The sequence below is a fragment of the Mya arenaria genome, chromosome 5, assembly GCF_026914265.1.
Source record: "Mya arenaria isolate MELC-2E11 chromosome 5, ASM2691426v1".
Taxonomy (NCBI): Eukaryota; Metazoa; Mollusca; class Bivalvia; order Myida; family Myidae; genus Mya; species Mya arenaria.
In genome coordinates, this window is record NC_069126.1 from 78,774,274 (window position 1) to 78,790,001 (window position 15,728).

Genomic DNA, 15,728 nt, shown 5'->3' on the forward strand with positions numbered 1-15,728 from the left:
CAAGCAAAGTGGCGTCCAATGTTGACTTCCAAGTCCTTATCAAGTTCATACTACCACAGTTTAGGGTTGTCACCCTTGTACTTCGTTATTTTAAAGACCATGCTGCGTAGCTGTGTGACGTTGAATATATTTTTTTACACTTAAGGTTGTATTGAAGCTTGTAGAGCAAACTCCTCCAACGGTTTAAGAGGTATTACTCTGAAACTTGGTACACATCAGGTGTATTGTTCGTGACATACTCTTATTTGTCTTCAAGTTATGTGCTATTGAAACGTTTGGTAGTATTTCCACGAATATGGCTTATATCGTTTTATTGACCTCTTGATTTTCAGTTGAAAACTTTCAGTGCATCGGATATTTAAGAATGATATTGTGGCAACTAAGAATAGCTTTTTAATATAATCATAACATAAAATCTTGATTTTTTTTTCAATATTTGCCTATTTAAATTAAACATTATGTGACAAGGCGGCGTGCTAGGGATATCATCATTTCTCTGATAACTATAGTTTTGAAGGATAACATAATTGATTTGTTATAATTGTTTGAAAATTATATTCAAAATTACAAGTGCAACATTATAACGGGTAAACATCTGGGAACCTTTATTCTCAAATTCCACCAGAAAAGTCTGACCTCGCCTTTCGTCGTGGGGAAACAAAAATTGTGATATTTTCTACCAAAGCCATAGAGTGTCAGCCGGTAGACGTGACATGTAGAGCCTCAAATTACCCTGTTCCTACTTTCCTTTGATTCCGATACCAAGCGGAACATCATGATGTCATGTAGATACCAACGGCACTCAAGTCTCATCAGGAACGTACACCTGTATTGAAATATATATTATGAACGTCACATTTGGGGCACCTGCTGGTAGAAATAGTTTAGAGCTCTTTCGTATTGATGTACTGCGTACGCTGTCTAGTCTTCTGTAATACATATAATCTGGTTGGTGATACGTGATATCCTTGTCTGATTATATTGGTGCATGTTTATTCACTATTTCATTGTTTCACAATCTAGTTTTATCTGCATGGTGATATTCTTTGATATTTTAGCATGTATTTGTTCCATGTACAGAACACATCCGTTTCTCATAATTTTTGAAAACTTTCGAAGTATGCTCTAGAACATTTTCCTTTTGTATATAAAGGCAAACTTATGTGATCTTTGGTCTTTTGTAAATGTTTTATAGTTTTACTAATAGGGTAACAAAATTTAATAATGCAAGAAAATTTACGAATTCTGGTATTTAATTACATAACTTGTGGGGATAACATGTCATGCCCTTGGTTGGATAATTCTGTTTTCAACATTTTGTGGGTTAACTTATATAAAGATACGAACTAACCGGGATCAGTGAAGATATTCTATGACTTTTTAAACATTATGCTTTAATTTTGATATTCTTATTATCACATTACTTTTTCAAGATTCCGTTTAAAAAGAATAATGTTGTTGTTGTTGTATCAAGGTTGTTGGTGGTACAATATCTGCCGTTGCCATTGGGGATCGTATCAATATTATACATTTTAGTTTTAAATTTATTAGGAATGAAATTCACTCCTTATTATATAAAGTTATATTAAATGGTATGATTATCACCTTCAATATATCTATTTTGGAAATATTTGTGAACTTAATCAATACCATTTGTCTTGTAAACCAGTTTGTAATTTAAGCGGTATTTCGAGTTTTTGTAAGGAAAATTTGAACCCAAACTAAAAGGATTCAGTTAGAAGACGTCAATCCCATATTTGTCGATTTGCTCTTTTAATGCAAGTATGGGCTGTTCATGGTGTTTGTACGGATGTGTCACTCATGTCATGTTATTTGGGCCCTTACATTGTGCATCTTTACAGGATATTTATCAAAATGCTTATCTCTTTCGCATTTCTCGTTAAATTTAATGTGTACTTAGTTCAAAGAGACTACTTGGTACGCTAATGGAGTACACCCTCAGCAATATGAGGAATGTCAATATTATAAAGGCACTTACGCTTGGGGGTACTCTATGTATTGAAATGTAAGACTGTAACCGGTTTGATATAATCAGACATTAACTATTATAAATGCAATGACAGTAAATAAAAAACGGATTTAATGTATAAGATAAGCATTTATTTAAATGGAGTCATTTTACTTTAAAGTTCGACTCATATCATTGTATATGAAATTGCAATTTGTAAAATCCCGATTAACATCTTGAATAACATTAAATAGGGTTTGTGATGAATGTGTTTTTGTTTTTTTTTCGGTGCCTTTGCATTGCACAAATTTCCCCACAATATGTATTATATTTATTTAGTTGATGTAAAGATGATAAGGCTATATACATTTCAGTTCCTCCTGCGGTTAAGTCAATGAAGAACGTCATTGGTCTCGAACGAGAAAATATTACTATGGCTTGTCAGGTAACTGCCGGTTTTCCAAACAAGACTCGCATTAAATGGGAGAGAATATCTGATATGACTTCAGTCTCCATTGGACAGGAGCTTGGTATCGCTAACATAGATCGAACACAAAGTGGATACTATAGATGTACAGCTTCAAACCTCATGGAACCTACAGGCGGTGACGCAATCGTTGGAAACAGTAGCAATATAGTCTACATTGATGTGCAATGTAAGTATGCATTGTTTTTCATCGATATGTTTCTTTTGTTAAAGACAAGAACTTGTGACTGTTTTGCAAGGTCAGCTTTTGCTCCATATTGCCTTTTGTACTTTCGTTCTTTTTTATTTGTTGAAATATTATTGAGTTTTATAAGTGAAACAACAGCAGTAAAAATTTCAATTTGTAATTTCACTGCAAATTAAGGAGTAAAAATAACAATTTTAAGAAGTAGATATAAAATCAACAGAAGTTATTGTCTTTTATCAAAACTGAGTAATTCACTTTTGAACCAGTAAATTATGACAAAAAGAATCATTTGATATTCAAAAGAGATTGCATATATTTGAATAAAGACTGTTTGGAAAATAAATACAACGTACTTTTTATTAAGGAAATGGTAGCCTTATTTTTTTAAAGTTTTTTACGAAGCTGCATGCTCGAACATTTGCTTCGAGGTAGAAATATGAAAAATACCCAAACATTGGATTTTCCTATTTCCATTTCATAGTCATTTGTTTGGTAAAGTTTTAAGATCATTTTGATAAGCCAATGTTTCAAAGCACAAACAAATATCAAAGGTTGTTGCAAATTTGCTATTTATGTTAGTGTCATAAATGAATATTTAAGCTAGTATCAAAAGTATATCTAAATAACTGACCTGTTCAATGTGAAGGTCAAGGTCATAACAATATCAAAATACCAAAAACCGCAAACAACTTAGATTTTCTGTCTATTTTTTGTCTTTTTTTGGTTTAAGAAGTTTTGTTTGCTCACACAAGGGTCTGTAAAATTGACAATTCATAAAATTGTCTAATTTTGTCTATGATCAGTTCCATGTACCTTTCAATGAACGGGTTTTAATATTTTATGCAAGCAACTAGGAGTTTTCCAATAACATACTATCGATAGCAATACCCATTAAACTATATATATATATATATATGTATATGAACATATGGAAACTGTTTTATAATATACTTTATTTTGAATTACAAAAATAAGTATTTCAAAAGTTAAAGTCAAAAACATGTGAATGTCAAAATGCGGACATGTTCAATGTGAACAGAGGTATGACGTTGTTCTTCCTTTTATTTGAAAAATGTACAACATTTATAAAATCTTATAACGAATCAAAATTGTTTATAGTTAATTTCTTTTCCCGTAAAAAAAGTAAAGTTCACCTTACTTTAACCCATACAGTGCTTAATAGGCTACAACTACAAATTCTGTTGTGAGTCTCACATATGCTTATCCAGCTGGAAGTGTTTTTTCAACAATGTGTCCATATTCTAGTACTAAACAACCCCAATACTTATATGAAAAAGCAATTTTTGCCAAGAACTAATCAGTATCTAGAAAGCCCAACGTGTTTCTGTAAGTTCACTGAGTACCAAAAACCAAATTAGAGCGCACTTCCTGCCATAACACACTTACTCATATTACGTCATTTGTGTGTCCAAAAAACCTTACAGTCCATAGTGTGCCTAATGCAATACGACGCGTCTCTATGACGCTCTATCAATTACATAAAAGACTATAGTTTTGCACTCATGTGTGTATCAAGTGCCAAATGAATCATATGTTGGCAGCCATTCGCAGCAAACCCACGGGCAACTCTAGTTAAGCTTAACCAGTGCCAAATAAACTATACTTTGTCAACCATAATCCCATTTCACAGCCTGCAAACCCATGTTCTGCTCTTACAAAGCTCTTACTAGTCCTACTTGGTATCATGACAACCTGTAGTACAGGCCAAAAAGAAATCAAATCCGTACATAAGCAGCTCTAATTAAGTTTACTCAGTGCCAAATAGTCCACTTTTTTAACTACCATAAAGCCCAATACATCCGAAATAAACTCATGTGCAGCCCGAATAAAGCATACTCAGTACAAAACATACTATATTTTGGCAACCATGAAGACATTTCAGAGCCAAGCTAACTAATGTGTACCACTAATGAAGCTTAATGTGTACCAAAAAAGCTAATTTGGCAACCGCAATCCCATTCAGAGCAAACAAAACCATGTGCATTTCTACATAAGACTACTCCGTGCCCAAAACCACAAGTTACGGCAACTATAAACCTCATTAAAAGCCAAACAAACACAATTTTGCGCAGCTTTTATCAAGCCGAATCAGTGTCTGATAACATTCAGCCAATTCGGATTCCAGCAAACCTATATTCAGCTGTAATGAAGTGTAATTAGTGCCAAATAAACCATATATTAGCAATCATAAATCCATTCACAGTCACACAAACCCATGTGCTATTCTAACCAAGCCAACTCAGTGCCAAACAGGCAACAAATTGGCAACGATGACTCCGATAAAGAGCCAAACAAATGCATCAACAGTTCCACTTAAGCCTTATAAGTGCAAGTCCCAACATTTTGGCAGCCATAACCAACTAGCATCTCTAATCAAGCCTGCCCAATTCCAAACGAACATCTTGGCAACCATAAACCTCAGCCAGAGCCAAACAAACACATGCGCAGCTCTAATTAAGGATATCCTGTTTCAAGTAGACCAATCGCGGCAACCATAAGTTTTTTTTAGAGCCCAACATATATGAAGACTAATACGGGAAAACGTTTTGGGACACATTATCCAGATTCAGTACCAAACACACCTATTTGCATCTTAATTTTAGCATGCACAGTGCTAAATTGACCACATCTTGGCAACCATTAAGCCAATTTGAAAGCCAAACAAGCTGAAGTGCACATGTAAATAAGCATCATTAGTATCAAATACACCACACATTTACAATTATAAAGCCCATTTGGAGCCAGTTATTCTATTTGCTGCTCTAGTTAAGCCTGCTCAGAGTAAAAAAACCCACATTATTGGCAACAAAAAAGCCGATTCAGCCAAACAAACCAACGTTCAGCTCCCATGAAGCCTATCCAGCGTCATACAGAATACATTTCGACAACTCAACCAGACGCATATGAACCTGTGTGTTTTTCACACTATGCCTTCTTAGTGTCGAATACTACACTCTTAGGCAGCCATAAAGCTCATGCAGAGCCAATTAACCCATATACAGCTCAATAATTTAGCCTGATACTCTTTGCCATATGATGGTCATATTGGATTTGGTGGTTATATTTCATTATTTTTCTAAGTGGATCCTTACCCTAACCATAACCCTAGTAATTAACTAAATTATGTAAGCTATTCCATAAATAGGTACGGAATATAAAGGCATATTTAATTAACAAGTATGTCATAAAATGTTGGGAGCAAGTTCATTTGCATAAGCATCAAGTACTAGAAATTATACAGGAAATTTCATTTTTTGAAATGACCTTGACCTTGACACAGACAATGCCGAAAGTTAATTTAAGGAGCGGAATGTACATATGCAATTTACATTGAAACAATATGACTGGACTTGAGCTGCTCTAAATTTTGATCATTCACACAAGTCATATTGAATGCAATGTGAATATTTCCGCTCTTCTTACGAAACATAAATAACCATATCCATGGATCCAGATGCCAGTGTGTATACAACGCTTTCCTATCTAGGACGCTTCAATTGTGCAGTGAACCTTAAGTATCGCCTTAAATCAGCTTGAAATGAAACGCATGCTCTAAAGGTGAATGTCCGTTAAGTTTATTGTCAAACTTGAATCGACTATATCGTATTAAGCTTGCTAGTCGACATATCATCCATAGTGGAAGTAAATATTTAATTCAACACGACCTTGGATGTTGGTGGAAGACGGAACCAAGTCAGATATATTATACTAGCGACAAGGATTCTTACAATCACTTGAGTAACAATCGCCCACTGTTAAGCTTCGAAATATGATTTAACGTCCTTTAAAACTGTCCGAACAATGTACTTTTCAGTTGTACCGAATATATCTGAATGTGACAGAGTACACCCGATGATAAAACCAATCTCCTAACAAGCAGTCTCCGTTCTTGCGTTATGTTTATGTGCGATCTGTTAAGCATAATCACTTAGTCAAACCGGACTCTTAGGATTAACATCTATAAAGGTGTTCATCGATCTAAAAAACTGCCTTACTTTAGAAAATTGTGAACAACTGTAAAAGCCGCTAGTGCCAAAAGGAATGCATTTAAGTTTGTTTAGCCTATTTTCTCTTCGAAAACAAAATCGGAGGTATAAGAATGAAGTAGATATGACGTGGACTCATTAAATACAATATTTATATGTAGTTTTATGAAACCGTTTGAGCCAATTCTCTGTTAGTGCAATACATATATTTTTTTTTTTATATTTTTATAAATTTTTGATATTGCTTTATGTAATTATATCTTTAAACAGCTGAGGTTCAGAAACGGTTAAACCCATTGATTTTGTCTTTTTAAGTGCGAAAAAAGCCTTTTTCACTTCCGAAATAACTATAGTTGTTATCAGTATTTTTTAAAATATTTTATCCCCCAAATCATCGTTAAGTTTTAATATTCTTTTAATTTGTGATTTGCATATTACGCAAAGCACGCTGAAAGGAAGCCGTAACTACCTGTTTTTTTTCTTTTGCATTTGAGGATGCCTTATTCGAGATATAGAAAAATAAAAACTATTCTATGCGATCTTCTTGTTTTACCATTCATACTATGGTGATTGGTAAAGCTACATCTGAATTCAATTTGATGTGTTATGTCAAATTTCCTTTTAAGTTCGTAAATATTATACGTTGAATACTATCCTCGTTGAAAAGTATGAGACACGTGGAGTTTTGTTACAGTTATCTAGAAAGTGTTTGTTTTCATCCAAAATCGTTCATACAAAACGTTTAACGTTTAAGTCTAAAGTAACATTATTAGCTTGCCGTCTACATTTTGTTTTTAAGATAATTATGTAAAATAAAAGCACTCCATTTGGGAAAACATTTACCATAGCGAAGATTTCAACAACACAGTGTGGTAAAGAAGTTTATACTGTAAAGAAAAGTTAGATCCCTGTCATATTACTATTCATACCATTTTTGTTTACAAAAAAAACTAATTACTATACTAAACATATAACTCATGCTTTATTTTATAAATCATATGTATGCGATACAAGATCACACAAAACTACAATTTAACTCAAAAAGAGCAAAATATTTAACACAATAGACCCAGACAAACATGTTTTTATATAATGTCAAATCGTCTATTCTGTTTGCCAGTTCATGAACAATTCATTTTCAATATCTCGTATTTAAATAGATATACGAACTGAAGAACAATTATAATTAGGAGCATATTTATACAGACGTATAATGTATATATGTGGTTGCACAGGCCTATAAATAGACAGCAATACTAAAAAATGATAACTTAACGTATATATTTTGTATTTCAGATGAGGCCGAAGTGACGAATTTTACAATACTTAATGTTTATCACCTAGAAAGTTTTGAAGTTAATGAAAACACATTAGTCATATTGTATTGCCAAGCTGAAAGTAATCCTCTTTCAAATATAGTGTTGTCTAAACAAAGTCAAAATTTGAAGATAGCGAATAGCACAAGCGATTTGGAATTCACGATCAGCAAAAGTGTTTGCGAGGACGAAGGAACTTACCAGTGTACAGCACAAAACACACACAATACTAAAGCGCATGTCAGGTCCTTGACGCTTTTTGTTCGATGTGAGTACTATTTTATACGTACTACCATTTTGAGCATTATGTCTTTAATTTAATCTTATGCACGTCGTTTCAGATTATATTTAATGAATGGCTTATACCATCATTTACTAACACTGCTACGAAAAAGTCTGCTGAGTTTTCCGTTGCAGTACAAACATATATTAATATAACCGGTTGCTTTTTGCCCCCTATATATCTATAACTAGCTTACTCATACGAAATCATGATTGAGCATTTTCATACTGTACAAGTAAATAACGGATGCTTAAACGACATACAGACGATACATTTAGAATATATTGACTACTACTATGCGTAATTCGAAATAATAAATTGAACGATCTGTCATTTTTTTGCCTAACAGTATTAAACTAGTCCCCAATTTTGCGAATCAATGAAATAATCATTTGTTTACAAAATGCTAAAGAAGTTTACCATAAAGTAAAGTATTCTACATATGTAAGCTTAAATTATATAAAATATGTATAATTATATGGTTACCTAAAAATAAATAACGACAAACGTAAATGTACACTGTGTTTGTTAAAGTAAATTTACACGGTCTCCTTCAAACTTATCTAAAAAATAAAATGAAAAAAGTAATGTCGCTAAGTAAGTGTTGATCTAAACATGATTTCCTAGTAAAATACAACATATAAAACTCTTCCATAACTTAAACACTCATGGCGCTTTATACACATTGTGGAATATTTATGAACAAAAACTCTCCGTACATTAGGTGCATAACTGTCAATGAAACCTTCAACAATATACATACCATTAAAAGGTATACACACATACTATACAGTCCTGCGTATGAGTAGATGAAACTCACTCCCCATACCGGTCAAACGTTTTAGTCATACCGGCCGTCTTTACGCATCACAGGCATTTGCGGTTGCAGAGGCGGCATCTACGGATATTGCATGCCAGAGGAAGACAGCGAATGTTGGAGCTGTAGACCATGACTCTGTCAGCAAAACGGTGGGACTTTCGTCTGTACGGGTTGCCATATTTGCTTGAGTCGTGAGCCTTAGTGGCGAGGTAGTAGGTTGCAGAGTTTCGATATGTGTTGAAATGAAATCAAACGTACGAGTTATCTGCCTCCGACAACTGAACGGGTTCTTAACGATGTTAGTGTGCCTCCGTGTATACAACATAGTAAATGACAATACTATCAGATGAACATAGAATTAGCATCGTCCTTGGCTGTTGCCCTTGTCACTGAGTGGTTTTGCATTATCAAGGTCTATGATTTCACCAGGGACTGACACAAACGGAAGCAAAGAGTCCATGTACGCAGTTCACATCAGTCACTTCTACGACTACATAAGAACCGGGTAGAGTGCAAAGTCTGGATCATGGATTCCTACAATGATATAATGATCTACTTCCCATAAACTGCCAGTTTGCGTCTGCCCTTTAAGTCTTCTTTATGGATTAGTGTTATGTCTCCCAACTCAAGACGGTTCTCTAGGAACTTGGTATCGTGAAGTTATCTTTGCGTGTGATACGCGTTTATGTGTATCCTCACCGAGCGAGCTGGTATGCGAACTGCATGCACTCATTCTGCCGCGGTATATAGTAACCTTATTGCTCTCGGTGTCTTGTTTATTGTCTGTATTTAACAATGCAAACTTAGACAACCTAGGATGTACCCGGACAATAAACGAGGCGACAACCCTGTAGTGTCATGCCTTGAAGCATTATAAGCCAGCACTTATGGTCTTCGGCCAATCAACTTTTCTGGTTTTTCGTCAAAGTCTCTAACATCAGTACAGTCCGATCGAAACGTTTTATTTGCCGTTTTGAGACGGATGGTAGGCTGTCGTTCTTGTCATACGTATTCCTGCAACTTATCATCTACAATCCAAAGTACGACCTTGATCATCATGCAGCTGCTCTGAAAATAAAACGTCAACAATGAAATACAAGGCTTTCCATGTTCCTGAGCTGAAATTATATGACAAGGGACGGCATTTGACTAGCATGTTTAATGTCCAGTAACAACAAGAATATCTGCGTAGCCGCCTCTATCTACATTAACCTTGAGAAAATTCATACGTAGGCAGAAGTTAATTCCTCGTCGGTGTTTTGTGATAAACACAATTCAAACAGCCGGCGTAGTTGTTGTATACAAGGCAGGTAAACCCTCAGTCTGGCCATCACATGGTCGTATCTTTGCCGGTGTGGCCAACATCGACGTGCACGTCACTCATTAATATATGTGCGCTAATATGTGTGTTACGATACCGAGAGCTGACGAACCGTTGTGTTATCTTAAGTAGCGTCCCGGATCAGTATTTCACGGTCCACCACGTTTCTATTCCGCTTTCGTAGGAGCACTGCACGTGGCTTGCTCCACTGCCCTTTCTTCCCCAGTAGAGAACCGCTATTTAGGATCTGTATGACTCGTGTTGAAACTGAATCAGTCTAATGCTCACCCTTCCATGGTATTCTCTGTATGGGCGGTAACTCAAATGTCACATATGTTTAATGAGAATAAGGGTCAACGGCTTAGCTTAATATATTGTCCATAATTGAAGACAAACGGTTTTAACAGCGTCCGGATAGACACACCTGGTCTGTCTGAAATAAAATATAAACATTGTTTTCGGCCATCGCTGCTACGCATCTTTGTTCTTCGGCATAAAGTATAGCAGTTGACAAAGCATACTTTAAAGGACATCTAGTGTTGTATCATGTATACGATATTCCACAGCGAAATGAATTGAAGCGGGATAATTCAGCTCAGCGGCTGAAAAACGTCGGTTGGCCAAAGCCATACCGCGCCCTTCAAAGAGAGTCTTTTAAATTTAGGTCTTACATAAAGAAATCAGATAATGTCACTGTATCGTTTAATCTGGGCAAAATGTAAGCATCTTCGCGTTTTCTGCTGTTAAGAATACGATAGGCCACAGGAACGCAAACTACTATCTTTCGATCTGACCAAAGCAAAATTACATAAATATGGATAATCTAAAGGCCTTATTTAATTACATGCAATCATTCATTCTATGTTTTGCCTAGCCACGTCAGAGGTAGTTGTTATAATATAAGTTACACTATGAGAAAATAATTGTTTCCAGTTACCTAACAATTGCAGTTTACGTAAAACTAAGTATAAAAGATTTAGCACAGGTACTACATATTCTAACTTGTACCGTACACTATCACTAGTCTCAAACGACTGCAATACCTGCGGCCGAACTATGTATGCTTTGTCGCTATCCGGACACTCTTTGAAACAAAATGTTAAACACGGTTGGCGGCGCCCCTGCAAATCCCGTTTACTACCACGTATATTGGTAGACAGCACTATGGTTGAAGCTGGAAACCATCCGCTCGTCCACGTCCACGACCAATTACACCACCGCCGCATCTACAACTACGACCCTAATAATTGCTTCCATAAGTAATATCAAAGATTTAGGAGTTCTGATTGAGGACGGATGATCTCTTCGTGAACCACGTGCATCTCTCGTTCCTTCTCGTTCTAGAATGTTATATTTTATGGACTCACGAAATGATAAAATTTAAAAACTCTCTGGTCTCTCATTTTCAGGTAGTTTTAACACTAACAAAGCTGAAAAGTACAATACGTGCAAAGTAAACAAAATTAAAAATAAGCGTTGAATTTACAAGAAGTGGCAATTGATAAATCCACAACAAATTAAACCAAAATTAGGAGAAATGAAATTGTGAACGCAGGCACGCAGAAAATAAGCAATCCTAAACAGAAAACGCAGATCACACAATAAATGTTACTACCGCACTAATTTCAGAAAATAAATGAAACGTATTGACTTTTATAGTTTGTGTGAGAACAATACTAAATACGTGCAATTCCTCCTTGAACCACAATACAAATGCCAATTACACAAAGCAACACTTTCAGCAATGCAGCTATTTACAAAACTAGACCTTTTATATTAAAAATACTTTTCAATATATATATATATATATATATATATATGCAATAGATAGTCTATAGTTACAATGATGGATTATAACCACGTTTATCGAAAATTATCGTTTCTGAAATAAGAGATAAATACCACTTTGATAGAAACTGATACGGAATAACTCCAAGAATACTGATAGAAGCATTTATAGAGTAAAAATTTGAGAAAATAGCAAAACACTTAATTCAAACATATATTCAAAAATAGCTCTGATTTCGACCCTTTGTCATAGTTTTAAACTTACTATTGATTAAATGAAAAATCTACAAGAATTAACAAAAATACACTTACTTGTCTTCCAAATAAATAATCTAATAATAAAGATCAAATTAACACATAAAACACAGTGAACAAAATCCTTAAGCGCAGATTACGATGATGAAAATCCTCTATGTTAATAGCGAGTACTAGTTGCAAGCGTTCACTCAGGGAATCGTATAAAAGTTCACAGAAAGGTGGAAGCTCTGATAGGGAAATGACAAAACTGCTTGGTGGAGGGAACAAGGGGGAATCACTCTGGATGTCCGCTGGTGGAACTGATGTTAACTAGTGCACTGTACGTCGACACCAGATAGAGTAGATAACGGATGACTCTAGTTGGTTCCCAATCGCATATGCAGGGCTAGGTCCCTACCTCTTGGTCGGCGGTAGCAGACGAAGGACGGAATCATATGAACAGCGCTGCTAGCTTTAGAACGACTTGTAGGGGAGCAAAGTTAGATTGTTTTTTTCTTTTTTCCTTTATGATCGTTCACGTACAAGAATCCTGTTAATACATATTACAAAATACGGATAGTATTAACAATTTTTAAGACAAAACATCATTATAACACTAAGGCAATACAACAATGTTTGCAAAAACATTATTTCATTAAAACATACCGTAAATAGTATATAGTATATAAAAAAATATTTTTGATGATTACTAATATGGCCGAGGAAAAAATCCGTCGGTTTTCAGAAAGGAGTGATTTTGTCGCGTATTTTCTTACTGGCATAAATACATTAAATAAACTAAAACAAGAAATGTTAAATAACGCGCCCCCTATATTTATGAATAGCTCACCCATACGAGCACCGGATTGACTACTGTTATATTATGCAAGTAAATAATACACATATACTAGACATAAAGACGAAGCATTTAAAATATATTGACTATTATCGCGCGTTTATCTTAATAATGAAATTATGAAATGAGCGGTTTGTTACATGCATCAACTTGGGCACGTGGCATATAGCGTTGCTGCACATATATATTTGTTGTTCTTCTGACTTCTTATAATTATAATACCCTGTTGACTAACGTTTATTCATGACATATGTGTATAGTATATAGAAAATATGTGATTCATATCATATTCAACTGTATCCGTACACAATTTAGAGTACAAATCTACGCCTTGAAACAAATTCATATTTCACAGTTTGACCAACGCCTTTGAAATTGACTGATCAAACTGCAATATATTTATTATTTTCAGTTTGAGAGGATGCAATATATTATTACAGCTAATAACAATAGAAACGGAATAGACAGTTTCACCCAATATCTACGGATAAGCTTATAAAAGAGTGTATGCTTATATTTCGCCTTGGGACATTTATTTCATAGAAGCAGTTTAAGGAGTATACCTTCTCCAGTGCAAATTATTCGCGGAATGGACTTTTCCTGAATGAGGGTTAGCCGCGGAAGGTTTTCTTTGGCATAATGGGTTTTATTAAAGACGGTTTTTTTCAGTACGAACACAGGTGTCAGCCGATGATGTCTCATATATAAGAGATTGATTGTAAGTTATTTAAATAACGTTCGGTTTGACATATCTGAGGGAGTGAGTATTTTTTTCTATTTTTCAGGTGCTCCCCGTGCATCGTCATTGTTCCCAAGAGACCAGAACGTCACAAGCGCTACCGGAGTGCCTGCATTACTAACTCTTAAGTTAGTAGCATTTCCAAGACCAAGTGTTAAGGACTTTGTATGGGAAAAGGAAGTTGTAGCTTCTGGTACGTGGCATATGGTTTCAAATGACTCAGACATCGACACAATTACTTCTGCAGACGGACTTCAGACTAAATTAATCTTCAGTTCCGTAAAAGAAGACGATTTCGGGTACTACCGCGTACATGTCAACAACGAACTTGGAAATTACACTGAAACGTTTCGACTGCAGGCGCAAGGTAATGCACCAGTCAATTATAACCACGGCCCGCCCGCCGCCCCCCTACCCCAGGTCCGGGGGTATACCGGGCATAGCCGGGGAAATGGGCCGTGTTTAAACCTTCCAGGTGGCCCCACAGTACCGGGTAAATGTGGTGGTTTTGTTTTGGCGCAAAAAAGGCGGGGCATGGGCCTTACCTAGGGTCCATGGGGTGCGGGGACATTTGGCGGGGATTTTAACAGAAGTTCGTCCCTGCAGGGCGGAGATTTTGCCCGGGCTTGGCTGGAGCGAAAGTCAAAGACCCTGCTATTCCCCGGACCTTGGGGGCCGTGGTTACAATTGACTGGTGCATAATTATGAAGACTTTTAACTTCTAGATATCGTTATCATTTGTTCTGCTCCAGACTCGTGCATATCTTTTTATATCGAAATTAGGTTTGATTTTAGAATCGCCATTCACTTGACCGTAATTTGCATATAACCAACCGGAAATGATTGGCTTTTCTCTTTAGTCATTCCATTATTATAATATTATTAAATAGATTGCGTTTTCTATGATGCTTCCAATTTCTCTTTTTAATAGTGATTTGCCTTTGCTTGCTGATGAATGACATCTTAATAGGGAAAATAGGGAGGGACAAGTTAACACATTATTCAAATACTTATGATTCATGTATAACATTATTGATTTTGCTTCCAGCAATAAAATAACTTGTCGAGCAACTTTATAAGCTAATTTGTTTTTCGCAGAAAAAAACAACAACATTCATTTGGTTATACCATTTGTGTCATAATCGTTCGCTTCACCGATGTATCCTGTGTGCAAAACCTTTCACCTTGGCAATAACCGTCAATGATATTTAAATGCAATTTAGTTGTCATGCCACAAGACACAATATGCACTATTGTAGTAAAGCTCATACCACTGGATTTGATAACTATTGAGTTCCGATTGCAAGTATAGCAACCGTATGCGTTGCTCTTGTTCTCAGTGTGTTTTACTCTCGAAATTGCGAAGCGATGCGAAAGAGTTTAGAATGTGAATAGGTTTCAACAAAATGTGGTGTTTCTAGATCTGTGTCTCAATATAAGCTTTATATATAGAACATTATGAATGGATTTAAAATTATTGACGTCTCATTTTAGAGCGTCCACATTCTCCATCCAATCTGCAAAACTTCCGAAAAGCCACAGTTGATACGATATACATTGAATGGACACCAGGGTTTGATGGAAATCTGCCGCAAACATTTCACGTTGAGTACAGAGAAGTTAAATCCTCTGTCTGGAGGAACGTAGGAGTTATTGCTGGACACAACAACCACACCATTGTTGGATTAAATCCAAATGCAATGTACGAAATAAGAGTA

At 35.6% G+C, this 15,728-nt stretch overlaps 1 protein-coding gene across 1 annotated transcript in view; it reads left to right on the plus strand.

Annotated features, from left to right (window-relative positions):
• LOC128235990 (hemicentin-1-like) overlaps nucleotides 1-15,728 on the plus strand; it is a 31,663-nt gene that overhangs the window by 15,874 nt on the left and 61 nt on the right. The window contains exons 6-9 of the mRNA XM_052950772.1: nucleotides 2,344-2,625; nucleotides 7,947-8,234; nucleotides 14,057-14,377; nucleotides 15,505-15,653. Of these exons, the coding sequence (XP_052806732.1) occupies nucleotides 2,344-2,625; nucleotides 7,947-8,234; nucleotides 14,057-14,377; nucleotides 15,505-15,653 (1,040 nt within the window). The remainder of the gene's footprint in view (nucleotides 1-2,343; nucleotides 2,626-7,946; nucleotides 8,235-14,056; nucleotides 14,378-15,504; nucleotides 15,654-15,728) is intronic.